Below are 13577 nucleotides of genomic sequence, written 5' to 3'. Positions count from 1 at the left end.
AGGTCAGGGTCCCTGGAACTCAAGTTGTGAGCCATGATATGAGTGCCAGAAAATGAACGCATCTTCTACAAGGGCAGCTAGTACACTGTACTTCTGAGCCATCTTTTCAGCCTCTCCTCAGTTCCCCTTTCCAGCACTTCGTACCCTCCTCCATCTGCGACTCTTCCTGGAATGGAAGCACAGGAAGCCCCAGGTCCATTTGGTACATCACTTAATCCTAAGGCCTATAACTTTGCATTTGGGGATCGGTAAGGGTAAGAATTACTTCTGATTTAGTTTACTGGTATTGCTTCTTAAAAGAAATTCTTTGTTCCATGTAGTAGGAAGTTCAATTGCAGATCGATAGAAATCAAATTTTCTTGTGTGCCATAATCCTGAGCTGTTTGCTGCCTCGTGACTTCTGAGCTGTGCTCACGTCCGAGTCGACTTTTGGCTGGTCTGGTCAGGCTGTCTGAAGTGGATGGAGCACACACCCCCTTCCATCAACCCTCTTACTTATTATGTCCAAGCTGCTCGGCTCCTAACCTTTCAAAGCAACCCACAGTGGCCACCTTTATTGTGAATTTCCCATATGGCTTATACTTGAATTCAGAACAACTTGAATGTGGCATCTAATGTAATGAAAATAAAAGCAGCCACGCTAGACAAAGAGACAAACATACAGAAGTTTGCCTTATGTGTATGGAATGAGCAAATACTCTTTTCCTATTTTTAGGAAGTTGAAAACAGGTAATTTGTATATCTGAAAAGATTGACAGGCTTGAGACACTCTCTTTAAGCGAATTTGACTTGATCCTTCACTAATTGGTTTGTTAATTCTGCACACGTTTCCGCGATTCTCAAGGGATTTGGAAATGGTTTCCTTCGTTGTGACTGCATTGGTAGCCGACTATGATGAACTAATTCACGTGTGCTTTGCGTTTTATTACACTCTGTGTATGGAGTGTTTCTTTTCCTCACACAGCCCTATAAGGCTCTTTGGTAATACTATAGTGCTATCTTCATTTGAAGATGTGGAAATGGAGTCTCAGGAGGAAAAAGTAACTTTTGCCTGATCTTAACTGCTGGCACGGGGCAGCGCTGCTCCTTTGACTCTGGGCCTGCGTGACAGAGAGATAGTTCCTCCTCAGGAGCCTAGCACTTGAAGGGGAGCCAAAGAAAAAGAGCTTGAATTGTGGCTACAACCCGAACTCCTAAGAATCTTGACAAAATTTTTGCACACATACAAATCGTCTTCATTGAACACAAGGAAAGAAAGAGATGTTTTAAGTCAGTGCCTTTGCACCAGGCTAGGCCGGGAGTGCGACCTCAAGCAGTAGGGCTCTTTCATCTTAGTTTTCCTGGTTTATGACAGCGAGGGACTAATTCTCTGGGTTGGACAAGAAATACTTGGAAATTCTCTGATGTGTTCCCACATAAAAGGTTATGGAAATGCACAAATCTTTTAATGCTGCCCAAAAGTGCCCCAGGACTCAGTTCAAAGAGCAGTGACCAGGCAGGCTGGACATTTTTAGATATGACGGCAGTTCCTTGAGCAGGCTCGGGAAGTGTTTGGTTCACCAAAATGCCACAAATTCTCCTCCTGCATGGAGCTTCTTATTAAAAGGTTTTAGGCACCCAGACCCCATGTTCATTCTCCTGAATCAGACATTTTGTGAGTTATAGCTAGATTTTCTGAATGATTCCACCTCCAATTGTTTTCGTAATCTCTCTCTTTTTTCCTTTCGTTCTTCTTTTTTTGTTTTGCTTTTTGAGACTGGGTTTCTTTGTATTTTTGGAGCCTCTCCTGGAACTAGCTCTGTAGACCAGGCTGGTCTCGAACTCACACAGATCCGCCTGCCTCTGCCTCCCAAGTGCTGGGATTAAAGGCACGCACGCACCACCACCACCTGACTCTTTTTTCTTTTTTTAAAAATTTACTGTGTATACAGTGTTCCGCCTGCATATCTGCCTTCAGGCCAGACGAAGGCATCAAATCTCATTAGAGATGGGCGGGAGCCACCATATGGTTGCTGGGAATTGAACTCAGGACCTCTGAAAGAGCAGCTAGTGCTCTTTACCACTGAACCGTCTCTCCAACCAGGTTTTGATAATCTCATATGCAACACATCTCTTCCGGCCAGCCATCCTGCAACATGTTCTGTATTTGGAGGCATGCTGTTCGTTCTGCCTAAACTTAGTAATTCTATGTCTAGTTAGATCTCTGGATCATCCTTCAAGACATTCTTCAAACACAATTCACATCAAGTTTTGACTTTCTAGGTGGCTTCAGGACCTTTCTCTGACAGAGTGGTTAATTACAAGCATTGGCTGGGCTGGTGAGATGGCTTAGCTGGTAACGCTGACCGTCACGAAGGTTTGTTTTCAACCTGTGTTTATCCCTGGAACCCAGATGGGTGGGGGAGAAAGAAATGACCCCACAAGTTGTTCTCTCATATCCATCCATGGGCCATGGCGTGTGCACACTCATTCATGCATATAACACATGTTACTTTCCCTCTTTATGCTGAGGTTCCTCAACTGTGACAGTGTGGGGGCTCTGACCTTCCTCACAGAGTTGATGAAGGTCTAATGGATGCAATCCCCGTGAAGCTCATAGAGCAAAATGTATAAAAAAGGAGCATCAGGCAATGGGAACTGTTAACCAGGTATCAATTGCCCGTTGTGTAAGTCTCCATCTCATTTATAGCTCTAAATAACAATGTGCTTGTGTTTCCTTCTTTAGATTATAAGCTTCTTAGAGGGTAAAAATGGTAGAAGCCTTCTTAGCTCAATAAGAGGACTATTATACAGACCTACACAGGCACTCAGTAACCACTGCTGACTTAATGGAGAAATTTAAGGTCATTCCTCAATGAATGGTGGTTTGGTGGTGTGGTGAGCTCCAGAACTCATTACACACATGCTGGGTAAATGCTGGTTATGTCTCTTGCAAGTTAGCATCCTGCCTTTGCTAGTTTAACCTAACAGAACGCTATATAAGGGATGGGTGGAGCATCTATATATGGGATAGAGCAAACATTTATTCCTTAGCCTTAGAGACTCAAAACCTAAGCTCTTCATGCCGGCTGCTTGGGTTAACTTGCTTGTTATTAACTTGCTTGCAGGCCTTGTTTGTGGCCAACAGAAGCTGCTTCTCAGTGTGTGCCTGTGCTGAGAAAGGAAGCCAGTGTCTTTCCTTCATGTGAGGTGTTCACTCTACCGAAGGAGCTGTCCTCTAAGGAGCTGTCCTTTCTTGTTCTCACCTAAAGCTTCCAAGGCTCTACTCCACGGTGTCAATGTTGGGGACTAGGGCTTCAACACATGGACGGATTCTAATAGGCAACACAAAACAATTTATCATGCCTTAGTTTACTTCTCTCTACTTGCGAGGGTTGTCTGGTGAAGACAATCATAGCATCTGATGGTGTTTGATTATGTTTCTAGGTCTTTTCTCTCTCTCTGTGTGTGTGTGTGTGAGAAAGAGAGGGAGGGTATGTATGTATGCATGCCTGTTGAAGCTAAACTTGTTACTCAGGTGCCATTCATTCACTGACTTTTGAGACAGGGACTCTCTCAGGCCTGAACCCTTCCAATAGACCGGACTGTCTGGATAGCAGACTGTCAGAATCCTGTAGGTCTGACTGTCTCTGCCCCAGCATGTCTTCACAATCCCATGTCACCACACACAGCATTTTTTTTAAAATGTGGGTTTTGGGTCTTGAACTTGGATCTTTGTGCTTGCAAGGGAGCAGTTAACCAACTGAGATACCTCTCTTTCCCTTCCTATCTGTTTCTTACTGGCATCCCCCATCTGCCCAATGTTAGGTGCATGTTAAAAAAACACTCAAGAAATAAATTCTCCTGAGTTTTTTTTTTCCTCCTTCACCTTACAAAATGTCATCCAGATTTCTCAGCTTGTGCTTTCCCAGCACTGAGATCTTTGCCAGGCTGTAGAAAATGGCATGCTTGAAGAGAACCTTCTGCCAGGGCAAGGAAGAGATGCCAGAGACTCTTTATCCTCAGCCCTGTGGGCCACGGGCAGGGAACCACGAGACCACAGTTTGCCCCTGTGGATCCGAGTTGCCTTCATTCAGCCACATCTTGCTGTCGGGCACCGTGCAATTCTTTCTTGTTTGTGTTCTTCCTCACAACATGGAGCTGTGGGTATGCCAGGGTGGAAGAGCTTCTCTGCATTCCTAATAAGAAGCGTAGAGCCTGGTACATGGCTGGTGCCACAGGTTATGGGGAAAAACAAATGAATTACAAGCAGCCAGGTTTAGAGACCTGGGAATAAGAAAGGTTTGTGCTATTGGATTTTTATTAGAAACTGTGTTTGTTTTGAAGGTCTCCCATTTCAAACAAACTGGAGTGGCTTAGAGAAATACTAACCAAAGGATTGAAAGAAATGTATCTGGATCAACATTTATAAGACTTCACTTAACTCGGGGCAGGGGGATACTTTGCTCTAATGCTATGTAGTTTTCAACAGTTTGTGTTTAAACAACAAACCCAAATTGGATTCTCTTCAGGCTCTAGAACCCAGTGGCTGCTTAAGGAATGTGTGTGGAATGAATGATTCCGTGTTTTCCTCCTAGTCCACTAACTCTGGGAAAACGTCTGTACTGAGTGATAGATATGAATGGGTCTCTCTCTCTCTCTCTCTCTCTCTCTCTCTCTCTCTCTCTCATACACACACACACACACACACACACACACAAACACACACACACACACACACACACGACACCCCCCTCACACACACACAGAGGGGAGAGAGAGAGAGAGAGAGAGAGAGAGAGAGAGAGAGAGAGAGAGAGAGAGAGAGAGAGAGAGAGAACATTAGTAGAAAATTCTTTTAGGAAGATCACTTACAAATGACAAATTGATCTCTTTGTCTCACAAAAACAACTGAAGTATCACTGGACTGCAGTCTGGGCTGCAGGAAGGGTGCCTGGGATGATCAAATTTACTGGGACCTGGTAACTTGTAGGATTAGTATAGCCGGTCATTGCTAGTTCGCTGTTGCCCTCTGCTGGTGAGTCTTGTTATCTCGGGGAAGCTGGAGTTCTCCGTGACTCTTCCCTGGAGCATAGGCTCCTCCAACCTATCAGCAGAGACAGGATGCTGATGTGGAGAGATGCTGATGCTGAGGTAAGGGTACCAGGCATGACTGTGTCTCACATCGGGAGACAGGTGGTGGATTTCTGTTCTTTCACCATGCCTTCTCCTTGTTTGTTGAGGCCTTGGTGGGTACAGCACAGAGACCCAGGTGTAAATGAGATGTTGATTCTGCACCAGAGGAAACTCCAGTCCATATGTGAGGTGAGTCCAACACAGAAATAAACCATACTACAGAGACTGTGGCTAGGGCCACGGGATAGATACTGAAAGTGCCTTTGTTGTTCTTTGACAAAATGGCTCATCCACTTGGAGAATAAGGGTCCATGCAACATAAACTGGGAACCTGAAGGATCGTTTGCGTTTTCCATCATTTAATTCTATTTTGAATTTTTATTTTACTTGAAAATTATTTGAGGGTTTCATAAAGGCGCACACTGTGTTTACCTCATTTCCATCCCAGCCCCCTCCAATTCCTTCCCTGTTCCCTCCCTCCCTCCCTCGCTCCCTCCCTCCCTCCCTCCCTCCCTCCCTCCCTCCCTCCCTCTCTCCCTCCCTTCCAAATTAATTAATGACCTCTTTAGATGTGTGTAGCTAGGAGGTGGAGGATAATGGATCAATGCTGTCCTAATCTGCATGTGTTTAGGGCTGACCATTTTGGATTAGGATCTCCTCCATGGGGAAAAGGAACACTTTCTTCCCCCTTCGGTGGCCATTCTGTGGCTCTTCATCAAGGTGTGAAGCCTTGTTCAATTTCCCTCCTTCATATTGGTCCCTCTAGTGCTGTGGTCCTTGCCGGCCTTATGAGAGCAGGTGGGTTGTTCAGAGTTCATGGGAGTAGCCTTTCTGTCCTGTCCAGAAAATGTGATTACATTACAGTCACCTCAGTCCTCAGTTTCACTCATCACCTCCTCCCTAACTCCTCCTCCCCTGTGTAGACTTTCCTCTCTTCCTTTCTTCTTTCTTCCCTCTTTTACCTCCCTCCCTCCCTCCCTTTCTTTCTCTCTCCTTTCCTCCCTTCCTCCCTCCCTCCCTTCACCCCAGTTAAGACCCCCTGCAGTTTTCCCATCCTCCTTTGTAGTACTGGGTCCTGTTTCCCCCTCTCTATGGCTCCCTCCTTTAGTGGTCCCTTTTCTCTTTCCTGGCTTCCATGGTTGCTCAGCACCGAGGATGCAGAGCCAGGGGTCACAATCAACAGAGAATATGTGGTATTTGTCTCTCTGGGTGTGGGTTACCTCATCAATATAATATTTTCTAAGTCCATCTGTTTACCTAGAATTTTAGATTTTTTTTATATCAGAATAGAAGCTCCTATGTGTACATACCAGGTTTTAATTATCCATCCATTGGTTAATAGACGTCTAGGCTGCTTCCATTTCTTGGGGATGCAGCTGCAGTGAGCATGGCTGAGCGAGTATATGTGGAGTCTGGTGCCGCATCCTTTGGGTAGGTGCCAAGGAGTGGTATAGCTGGACCATATGAGGGAGCTGCTTTTAGCTTTTTGAGAAGTCTTCCCACTGATTTCCATAGTAGCTGCACCACTTTGCAATATGCCGTGAGCTTTATTTTCCTAATCTTGGCTACTCTGTCTGGGGTGAGAGGAAATCTCTAACCAGGAACCAGTGTGCTTAAAAATTAGGCTCCCCCAACCCGATTTACAAATAGAAAATCCTGAAACCAAAAGCTCTGCAGCACAACAGATGCATTCAGTTTCCTGTAGAAGAGGTCCTTGGAGCGGGGAGACCCTTTGTCAGCTGGACTTCTCCAGAGGGTCAAAAGCCAGAGCACACACAACTCTTAGAACACCACAAAACAAACAACCCGATTTCAAAATGGGTTATAGATCTGAACAAAAAGCTCTCGAAGGAGATACAAATGGCTAAGAAATACCTTTGAAAAACTGTTTAGCCATTTTATCAATCAGAGAAATGCAAATTTTCTCTAATTTTAAAAGTAGTTATTTTGAACAAGGAAGACAACCAACTGCCATTAAACTGTTCATTTTGCATGTATGAGGGCCCAGGTCTGTATCTCCAGAACCCCTATGAAAACTGGGCGCTATGGTGGGTACCTATAATCTCAGCACTGGAGAGGGAGAGACAGAAGAACCCTCAGGAACCTGACTAGTCAGTCTTGCCAATCTATGAGCTACAGTTTCAATGAAAGGCTCTGTCTCAAAAATAAGTTGGAGAAGCAATGGGGGGCTCCTGACTTTGACCTCTGAACTCCACATGCAAGTGCGTATATTTGTATATGCTCATGCCACACAGACATGCATACTCATATCTGTCTGTCTGTCTAGTTTATGTTTATATGCACACATATATTTGTCTATACAAGTGTGTATGTGCACATATATGCACTCTCTCTTCTCTCTCTCTCTCTCTCTCTCTCTCTCTCTCTCTATATATATATATATATATATATATATATATATATATATATATATCTGCCTTGCCATGAACACATATATATTCTTTTTTATATATGTGCACATATGTATATATGCTTATATGAACACATATAAACAAATATAAATAAATTGAGTGCCAGTAGGTAGAAGCATACAGAAAAAGAAAAAAAACAATTTTGAAATTTCACCACTCCAGAATAATAATGAATGTTAAAGTTTTGATGCATGAAGTGCTTTGCCTTTACATTTTATTCTTTCTTATTATTATGGCATGAGCATTCCCCAAAAAACATACTTTTTTTAATGATCTAGTTTATGGGGGGAGGGAATATTTCAATTTGTTGAAAATTATGATCAGAATCCCCAGACAGTATGAATAACATGAGCATCAGGTCAAGATGAATGAGATACAGATCATGCAATCATTAAAAGAACAATAATATTTCATCTGGGATAAAGGAAACAGATGTGCTGTGCCAATGCACAATTAGAGAGACTAGAGGTGTTCACAGAGGCCAGGCTGTGCTGCAGTAAGCAGGGATGGAGCTCAAGCCTTCTGTAGGCATCACCTACGCATCTGTAGGCATTACCAAGGCATCTGTAGGCATTACCAAGGCATCTGTAGGCATTACCAAGGCATCTGTAGGCATTACATAGGCATCTGTAGGCATTACATAGGCATCTGTCGGCATCACCTAGGCATCTGTAGGCATCACCTACGCATCTGTAGGCATCACCTACGCATCTGTAGGCATCATCAAGGCATCTGTAGGCATTACATAGGCACCTGTAGGCATTATATAGGCACCTGTAGGCATTACATAGGCATCTGTAGGTATTACATAGGCACCTGTAGGCATTACATAGGCATCTGTAGGCATCACCTAGGCATCTGTAGGCATTACATAGGCGAAGGAGCTAAGAAACATTGCCTGAAAAGGGACCAGCATGAACAAAATTTCTTAGAGCAGATGGAGTACAAAACCAAACAAACTAAAACCTGAACAAAAATCAGAAAAACAACAACAGAATCAGACAAAGGAGAATAGAGTCCAAAAACTGGGCCTGAAATGAAGCCACTGGGGCCTGACCCTCAAGGCAGGGTTAAATTTCAATTTGTCATTTTCTACCAGGCATAGTGGCACATACTTATCAGCCAGAACTTGGGATGCCAAGACAAAGTGTCCTCAAATGTTTGTACTACTTAATAAGTTTGAGGCCAACTTGGGCTACAGAGTAGAACTTGTCTCAGAAACAAACAAAGAAACAGGCCAATACACAAACCAAACCAAAAAGCTCCCAAACAAACAAAACCAAAACATTAAAAAATAAAAAAACACCTCCAAACTTTCTAGTTTCTTTTGTTATTTGTTCTAAGACCAAAACATTAAAAAAAAAAAAAAAACCTCCAAACTTTCTAGTTTCTTTTGTTATTTGTTCTAAGAGCTACTGAGAAAACCTACTAAAGCTTTTTAAGTCAGGGTGAGTAATGGTGGATTGATTTTCTTACATAACAAACCAAATCAAACCATCTGAACAAAAATACACAAAAGACAAATGGACAAACAAACCAAAAGCAAAGCCCAGGACAGAACCTGCCCTCAGTGAAGTAGGGTGCAGAGGTCAGCAGGAAGAGCAAGAAAAGATAAAGCAGGCCTAGGTGGCCACTGTGGGACAATGATCTTTTATCCTGTCACTGCTATTATTTTTAATACAATGCTGATTGTCCAGTAGCCAGACAGGAAGTATAGGCATGGCAATGAGAATTATGGGAAGAGGAAGTTTCAGTCTGCTGTTGTGACAAAGGAAGCCACAAACCAAGCAAGCAAGATGTGACTGCCTCCCCAAAAAAGGCACCAAGCCATGTGGCTAACACAGACAAGAATTATGGGCTAATATAAGTTATAAGAGTTAATAAAAAGCCTGAGCTACTGGGCCAATCAGTTTATAGTTAATGTAGACCTCTGTGTATTTCTTTGGGACTGAACCACTGCAGGACCTGGCAGGACAGAAACCTCGGTCAACAAAATCTATGCCTAGATTGGACATCTCAATATTCATTTCAGGACCGTGTACCTATGTGTAACATACCCAGTGTACCATTTTAGTTTACGTATCTTTGAAACAGGAGTGATGACGTTTAGTCTAAAGGGTTAGATTTTGTGAAGTGAAGGAGAGCATTGATGTCCCAGGCCTCAGTAATGTCCCCGGCTGCAGCAGAGCTGTGTGGTTGTTACTCCTTTTCCTGTGTTTGTTATTACTGCCCTCCAGCCTTCAAGGGCATTCGTCTCAGGACTATGTGGTTCAAATGTTTACCTAAGTTCTACAAGAAATGAAGATATGATTGGAGTCCAAATAAACACCACCACCTAGGAGCTGGAGCTGGAGCTGGCGGTCAGAGCTTTTTATAGGCCTGCGTGTTTACTTGGATTCAGGCATCCCGACATGTAAATTATGCAGAGTCTGTGTCACAGCAGAGCACTCTGTGTTCCTAAAAAGAATCCTCTTTTTTTTTCCCTCCCGGAATCCTTTACCTTTAAAATAAATCTCATTATGGAGTGCTGACATTTTCAGTAAAACCATTCAACCCAAAGCTGCATGGTTTTTTTTTTTCTTTTTCTCAGACTTTAAACAAGTCTGGTTTATTAGACAGCCATGTATAACATACTGCTAAGTAGACATGATCTATTTTGAGAAGTTTACGCAGATAGCTGATAGGACACCTCAGTCTTTGCATCTTCCTAAGACAGACGGTGTTAAGCCAACTATCAAGAATCATCTCTTGGGGGAGTAGGAGTTGAAGGCTGCTGTTTAGAGTGGGTGGGAACCACAGAATCCTGACTTCAGTAAGTCTGCTTGGATTCGAGGCTTCTTCTTTGCACCATCTGTAACTCTGACTTAACTTTCTAGCACAATGGCCATTGTGCACTGGGGCTCCAGCCAGTGCTCAGCTTCTCAGCCCACTCCTCCTGGGTTTCCCTTTCTTTTTTATCTTGTCTCCAGTTTCCTCTTTCATTCCTCTCCAGTTCCTCCTCCCATGGATGTAACTTCATTTCTTCTTGCCCGTCTTTAGACCACAAAGAAGGTGACATATATATTCTGTTGCCCAAAGCCCCTTAGTGACCTAAGTCCACACCATTAATAAGTACTGAGAAGTTTAGAACCCCAATGGAGTCATTTCCCATATTCCTCCCCCAGAATAATGAGGTAGGTATTGTATCCATTTCACAGACATGTTACTTAAGCCAAAAGTTTATAGCTCTAATTTTAAAAGATTACTAAGTGATAGAATTCATCTTTCCATTCATAACAATCATCTCCTCAAAGGACCCCTTGACATCTGTTTATTTTCTTAGACACATGTTTTTATTTCATAGACACATACACTAATCCTAACCTTAACCACTTCCTTATACATTTTTGTACAAATAGGGCTCAGGGTCCATACTTACTTGAACCACACCACCTTCTATAGGCAGTATTTATTCTTTATGGCCAGTGTCCTTATGGTACTTGCTGCTTAACACTGTACATTATTCCTTCTTAGAACCTATGTAGATTAAAGAAATCAAGCAATAAAATTAGCCAGACTCAAAGATGATACAACTTGATAAACTTGAATACAGTTGAAATTGCCACTCAGAATGGAAGCCATGGGGCTTCACATTGGATTTTATACTTTTAATCTCAAATATATTTATGTAATTATAATAAAATTACATTTAATCATAATCATGTGATAAAATACAATGCATTTGTAAAATGCTTTAATAAATTAAAAATAAATTATGTAGATATAGGCAGGAAGAGAAAGGGTTAAGCTGCTTCTAGACAACCCAATACGGTGACAGGTTTATAAAGTAGCTTAAGAAACCCACAAATTTGAACCACAACTAGGACACCAAGTATTTTCTCTGCTGTAAGATGACTCTGGGCAAAGTCCAGGTCGTATAGAGATGGCTAGTTTGTCTTAGGAGCCTAGGTTAAGGGGAAACTGCGCAGTAAAGTGAAGGGAGCAAAGTCATTCGCTTCACATTTCAAGAACTACACCATGCTTTCTGCTCGGGAAATGGCTGGGGACAGGAAGTCCATAACACTCCACCACTAGATTGATTCCATGTGCTCAGAACTCAGACAGGGATTGGTCACAAAACAAACAATGTCAGTTGTTTACTGAAAAGCATACACTAAATTCTAATAAGTCGTAAAGTTTTAAAAATAAATTTATCTTTATATATGTGCTTATTTTGACAGCATGCACGTATGTGCATCATGTATATACCTGGTGCTCATGTAGGTCAGAAGAGGGTGGACTCCCAGATGGCTGTGGCTCACCATGTGGGTGTTGGGAATCAAACCCCAGGTCCTCTGGAAGAGTAACCAGTGATCTTAACAGCTGAGCCATCTCTCTGGCCCCATAAGTCATAAAGTCTTAACTGCTATACTGACAAGAACTGCAGAATATGATCACTCCCTCTTAAAAAGAAAACACTATTGTATTTCCTTTCAAAATTCTTAATTCACAGTCAAAATACTCCCTGTGTGCTCCCAAAGGCTCTCTCACTTTGGGAGCGAGTCAAATCAGTGAGCACTTACCAAGTGTCTGTTGCTCAGTTGCTTGGCTGTCTATCCCCAGTTGGATGTGATGTGATGAGCTTAGGTCATGGTAGTCTGCATCTAAGTCTCTGCTTCCTCTCCACATAGCAAATAATTCCTGGAGATCAGTGTAAGCTAGTTGGCCGTGAGAGGACTTTGTGGTGTAGCTTGCGTTAGGAAAATGACATTCCTGGTATCCTTGAAGGAGGACTGACTGCTCCAGGAGAGCCGGGAGGGTGCGACGTACAAATATTGGTTGGAGGACACGATGATACAGATTTTGGATTCCTCAAATGGGTTTGTCTAATGGGGAGCCATCTTGAGCTCCATGGTCATAAGATGTTTCTTTCCCTGGCTTCTTTATTCTTCTCCCATCTCTTACACCTGGGATAGATTGACAGACAATAAGTGGCGGTAGGTATTTCTCAGCCCTCACTTTTGTGCAGTGCTTGATGTTTTAGTGAATGGTGTTGTTTCTATTCGAGAGGTCATGTAATTGTTTCTTTCGCCCTGTGTTTGTTCCGACAGGATTGATCATTGGAATAACGAGAAGGAGAAGATCCTGATGCTCACAGACAAGACCCTCCTGATCTGCAAATATGACTTCGTCATGCTTAGTTGTGTGCAGACACAGCAGATTCCTCTGAGTGCCATCTGTCGTGTCTACCTGGGCAAGTTCGTCTTCCCAGGGATGTCTCTGGACAAGTGAGTATGATGTCTTGCACTTGAAGACACTATGAAGCCAGACAGATATATGCAGAGAAATCCATTATTTGGTCAATTGCTTGAAAAGCAGAGGAGAAGGGAAGTCCTACCATTAAGCTCATCAAAGCATCAAGTTAGCTTCTATTCTATGTTAAGCACCAGAGATGTGATTTTATAAGCACATTGGTAATTTAGAATGAGAACCTAAGTAAATAGTTAGATGTAGTTAAGGAGGGAGACCTATGGGAATGTAGAGAAAAAAGTTTCTACTCAATTCATAAGGCAATTAGAGGAGATTTCCCTGTAGAAGCACTTGAGCTAGTATTTGGATAGGAGCTACTAAGGCAAGCAGTATTCCAAGCAGGAGGAACAGCATAGCCCGAAAGAGTAAGGCATGATCAGGGCGTATGGTTGCCTATATGGTTGGTAACTCAAGTTGTTCTGTAAAACCAGATGGACAGAGCTCATCAAAGTCAGTGCCCCACCATAGACAAATGTCCACCGGGTAAAGTATAAATGTTGATGCAAGAGGGCATCCTTTGGTACCTAATCTCACTAACAGTGTGTGTAATAAAACTTTCTTACTTTGACAATAAACTGGTGTAGATGAGAGACATTCTTAAATCATATAGAACTTATCTACAAGATGGTTAAACTAGTTCTCAGCTTGCCATCAATATAAATTTTTGGTTATTAATTTCAAAATCATTATTATTCTTCCAGTCATCCTCAGACTTTTAATTACCCACATTATTTATTGCCC

General features: G+C 42.6%; 1 protein-coding gene across 1 annotated transcript in view; it reads left to right on the top strand.

The window, feature by feature from the left end:
• The window catches only part of Tprg1 (tumor protein p63 regulated 1), a 105709-nt gene that overhangs the window by 32662 nt on the left and 59470 nt on the right, over positions 1–13577 (top strand). The window contains exon 3 of the mRNA XM_075955769.1: positions 12638–12814. Within this exon, the coding sequence (XP_075811884.1) occupies positions 12638–12814 (177 nt within the window). The remainder of the gene's footprint in view (positions 1–12637; positions 12815–13577) is intronic.

Source organism: Microtus pennsylvanicus, chromosome 1 (assembly GCF_037038515.1).
Source record: "Microtus pennsylvanicus isolate mMicPen1 chromosome 1, mMicPen1.hap1, whole genome shotgun sequence".
In the NCBI taxonomy this organism is placed as follows: domain Eukaryota; kingdom Metazoa; phylum Chordata; class Mammalia; order Rodentia; family Cricetidae; genus Microtus; species Microtus pennsylvanicus.
This window is presented reverse-complemented; position numbering and strand designations above follow the sequence as displayed.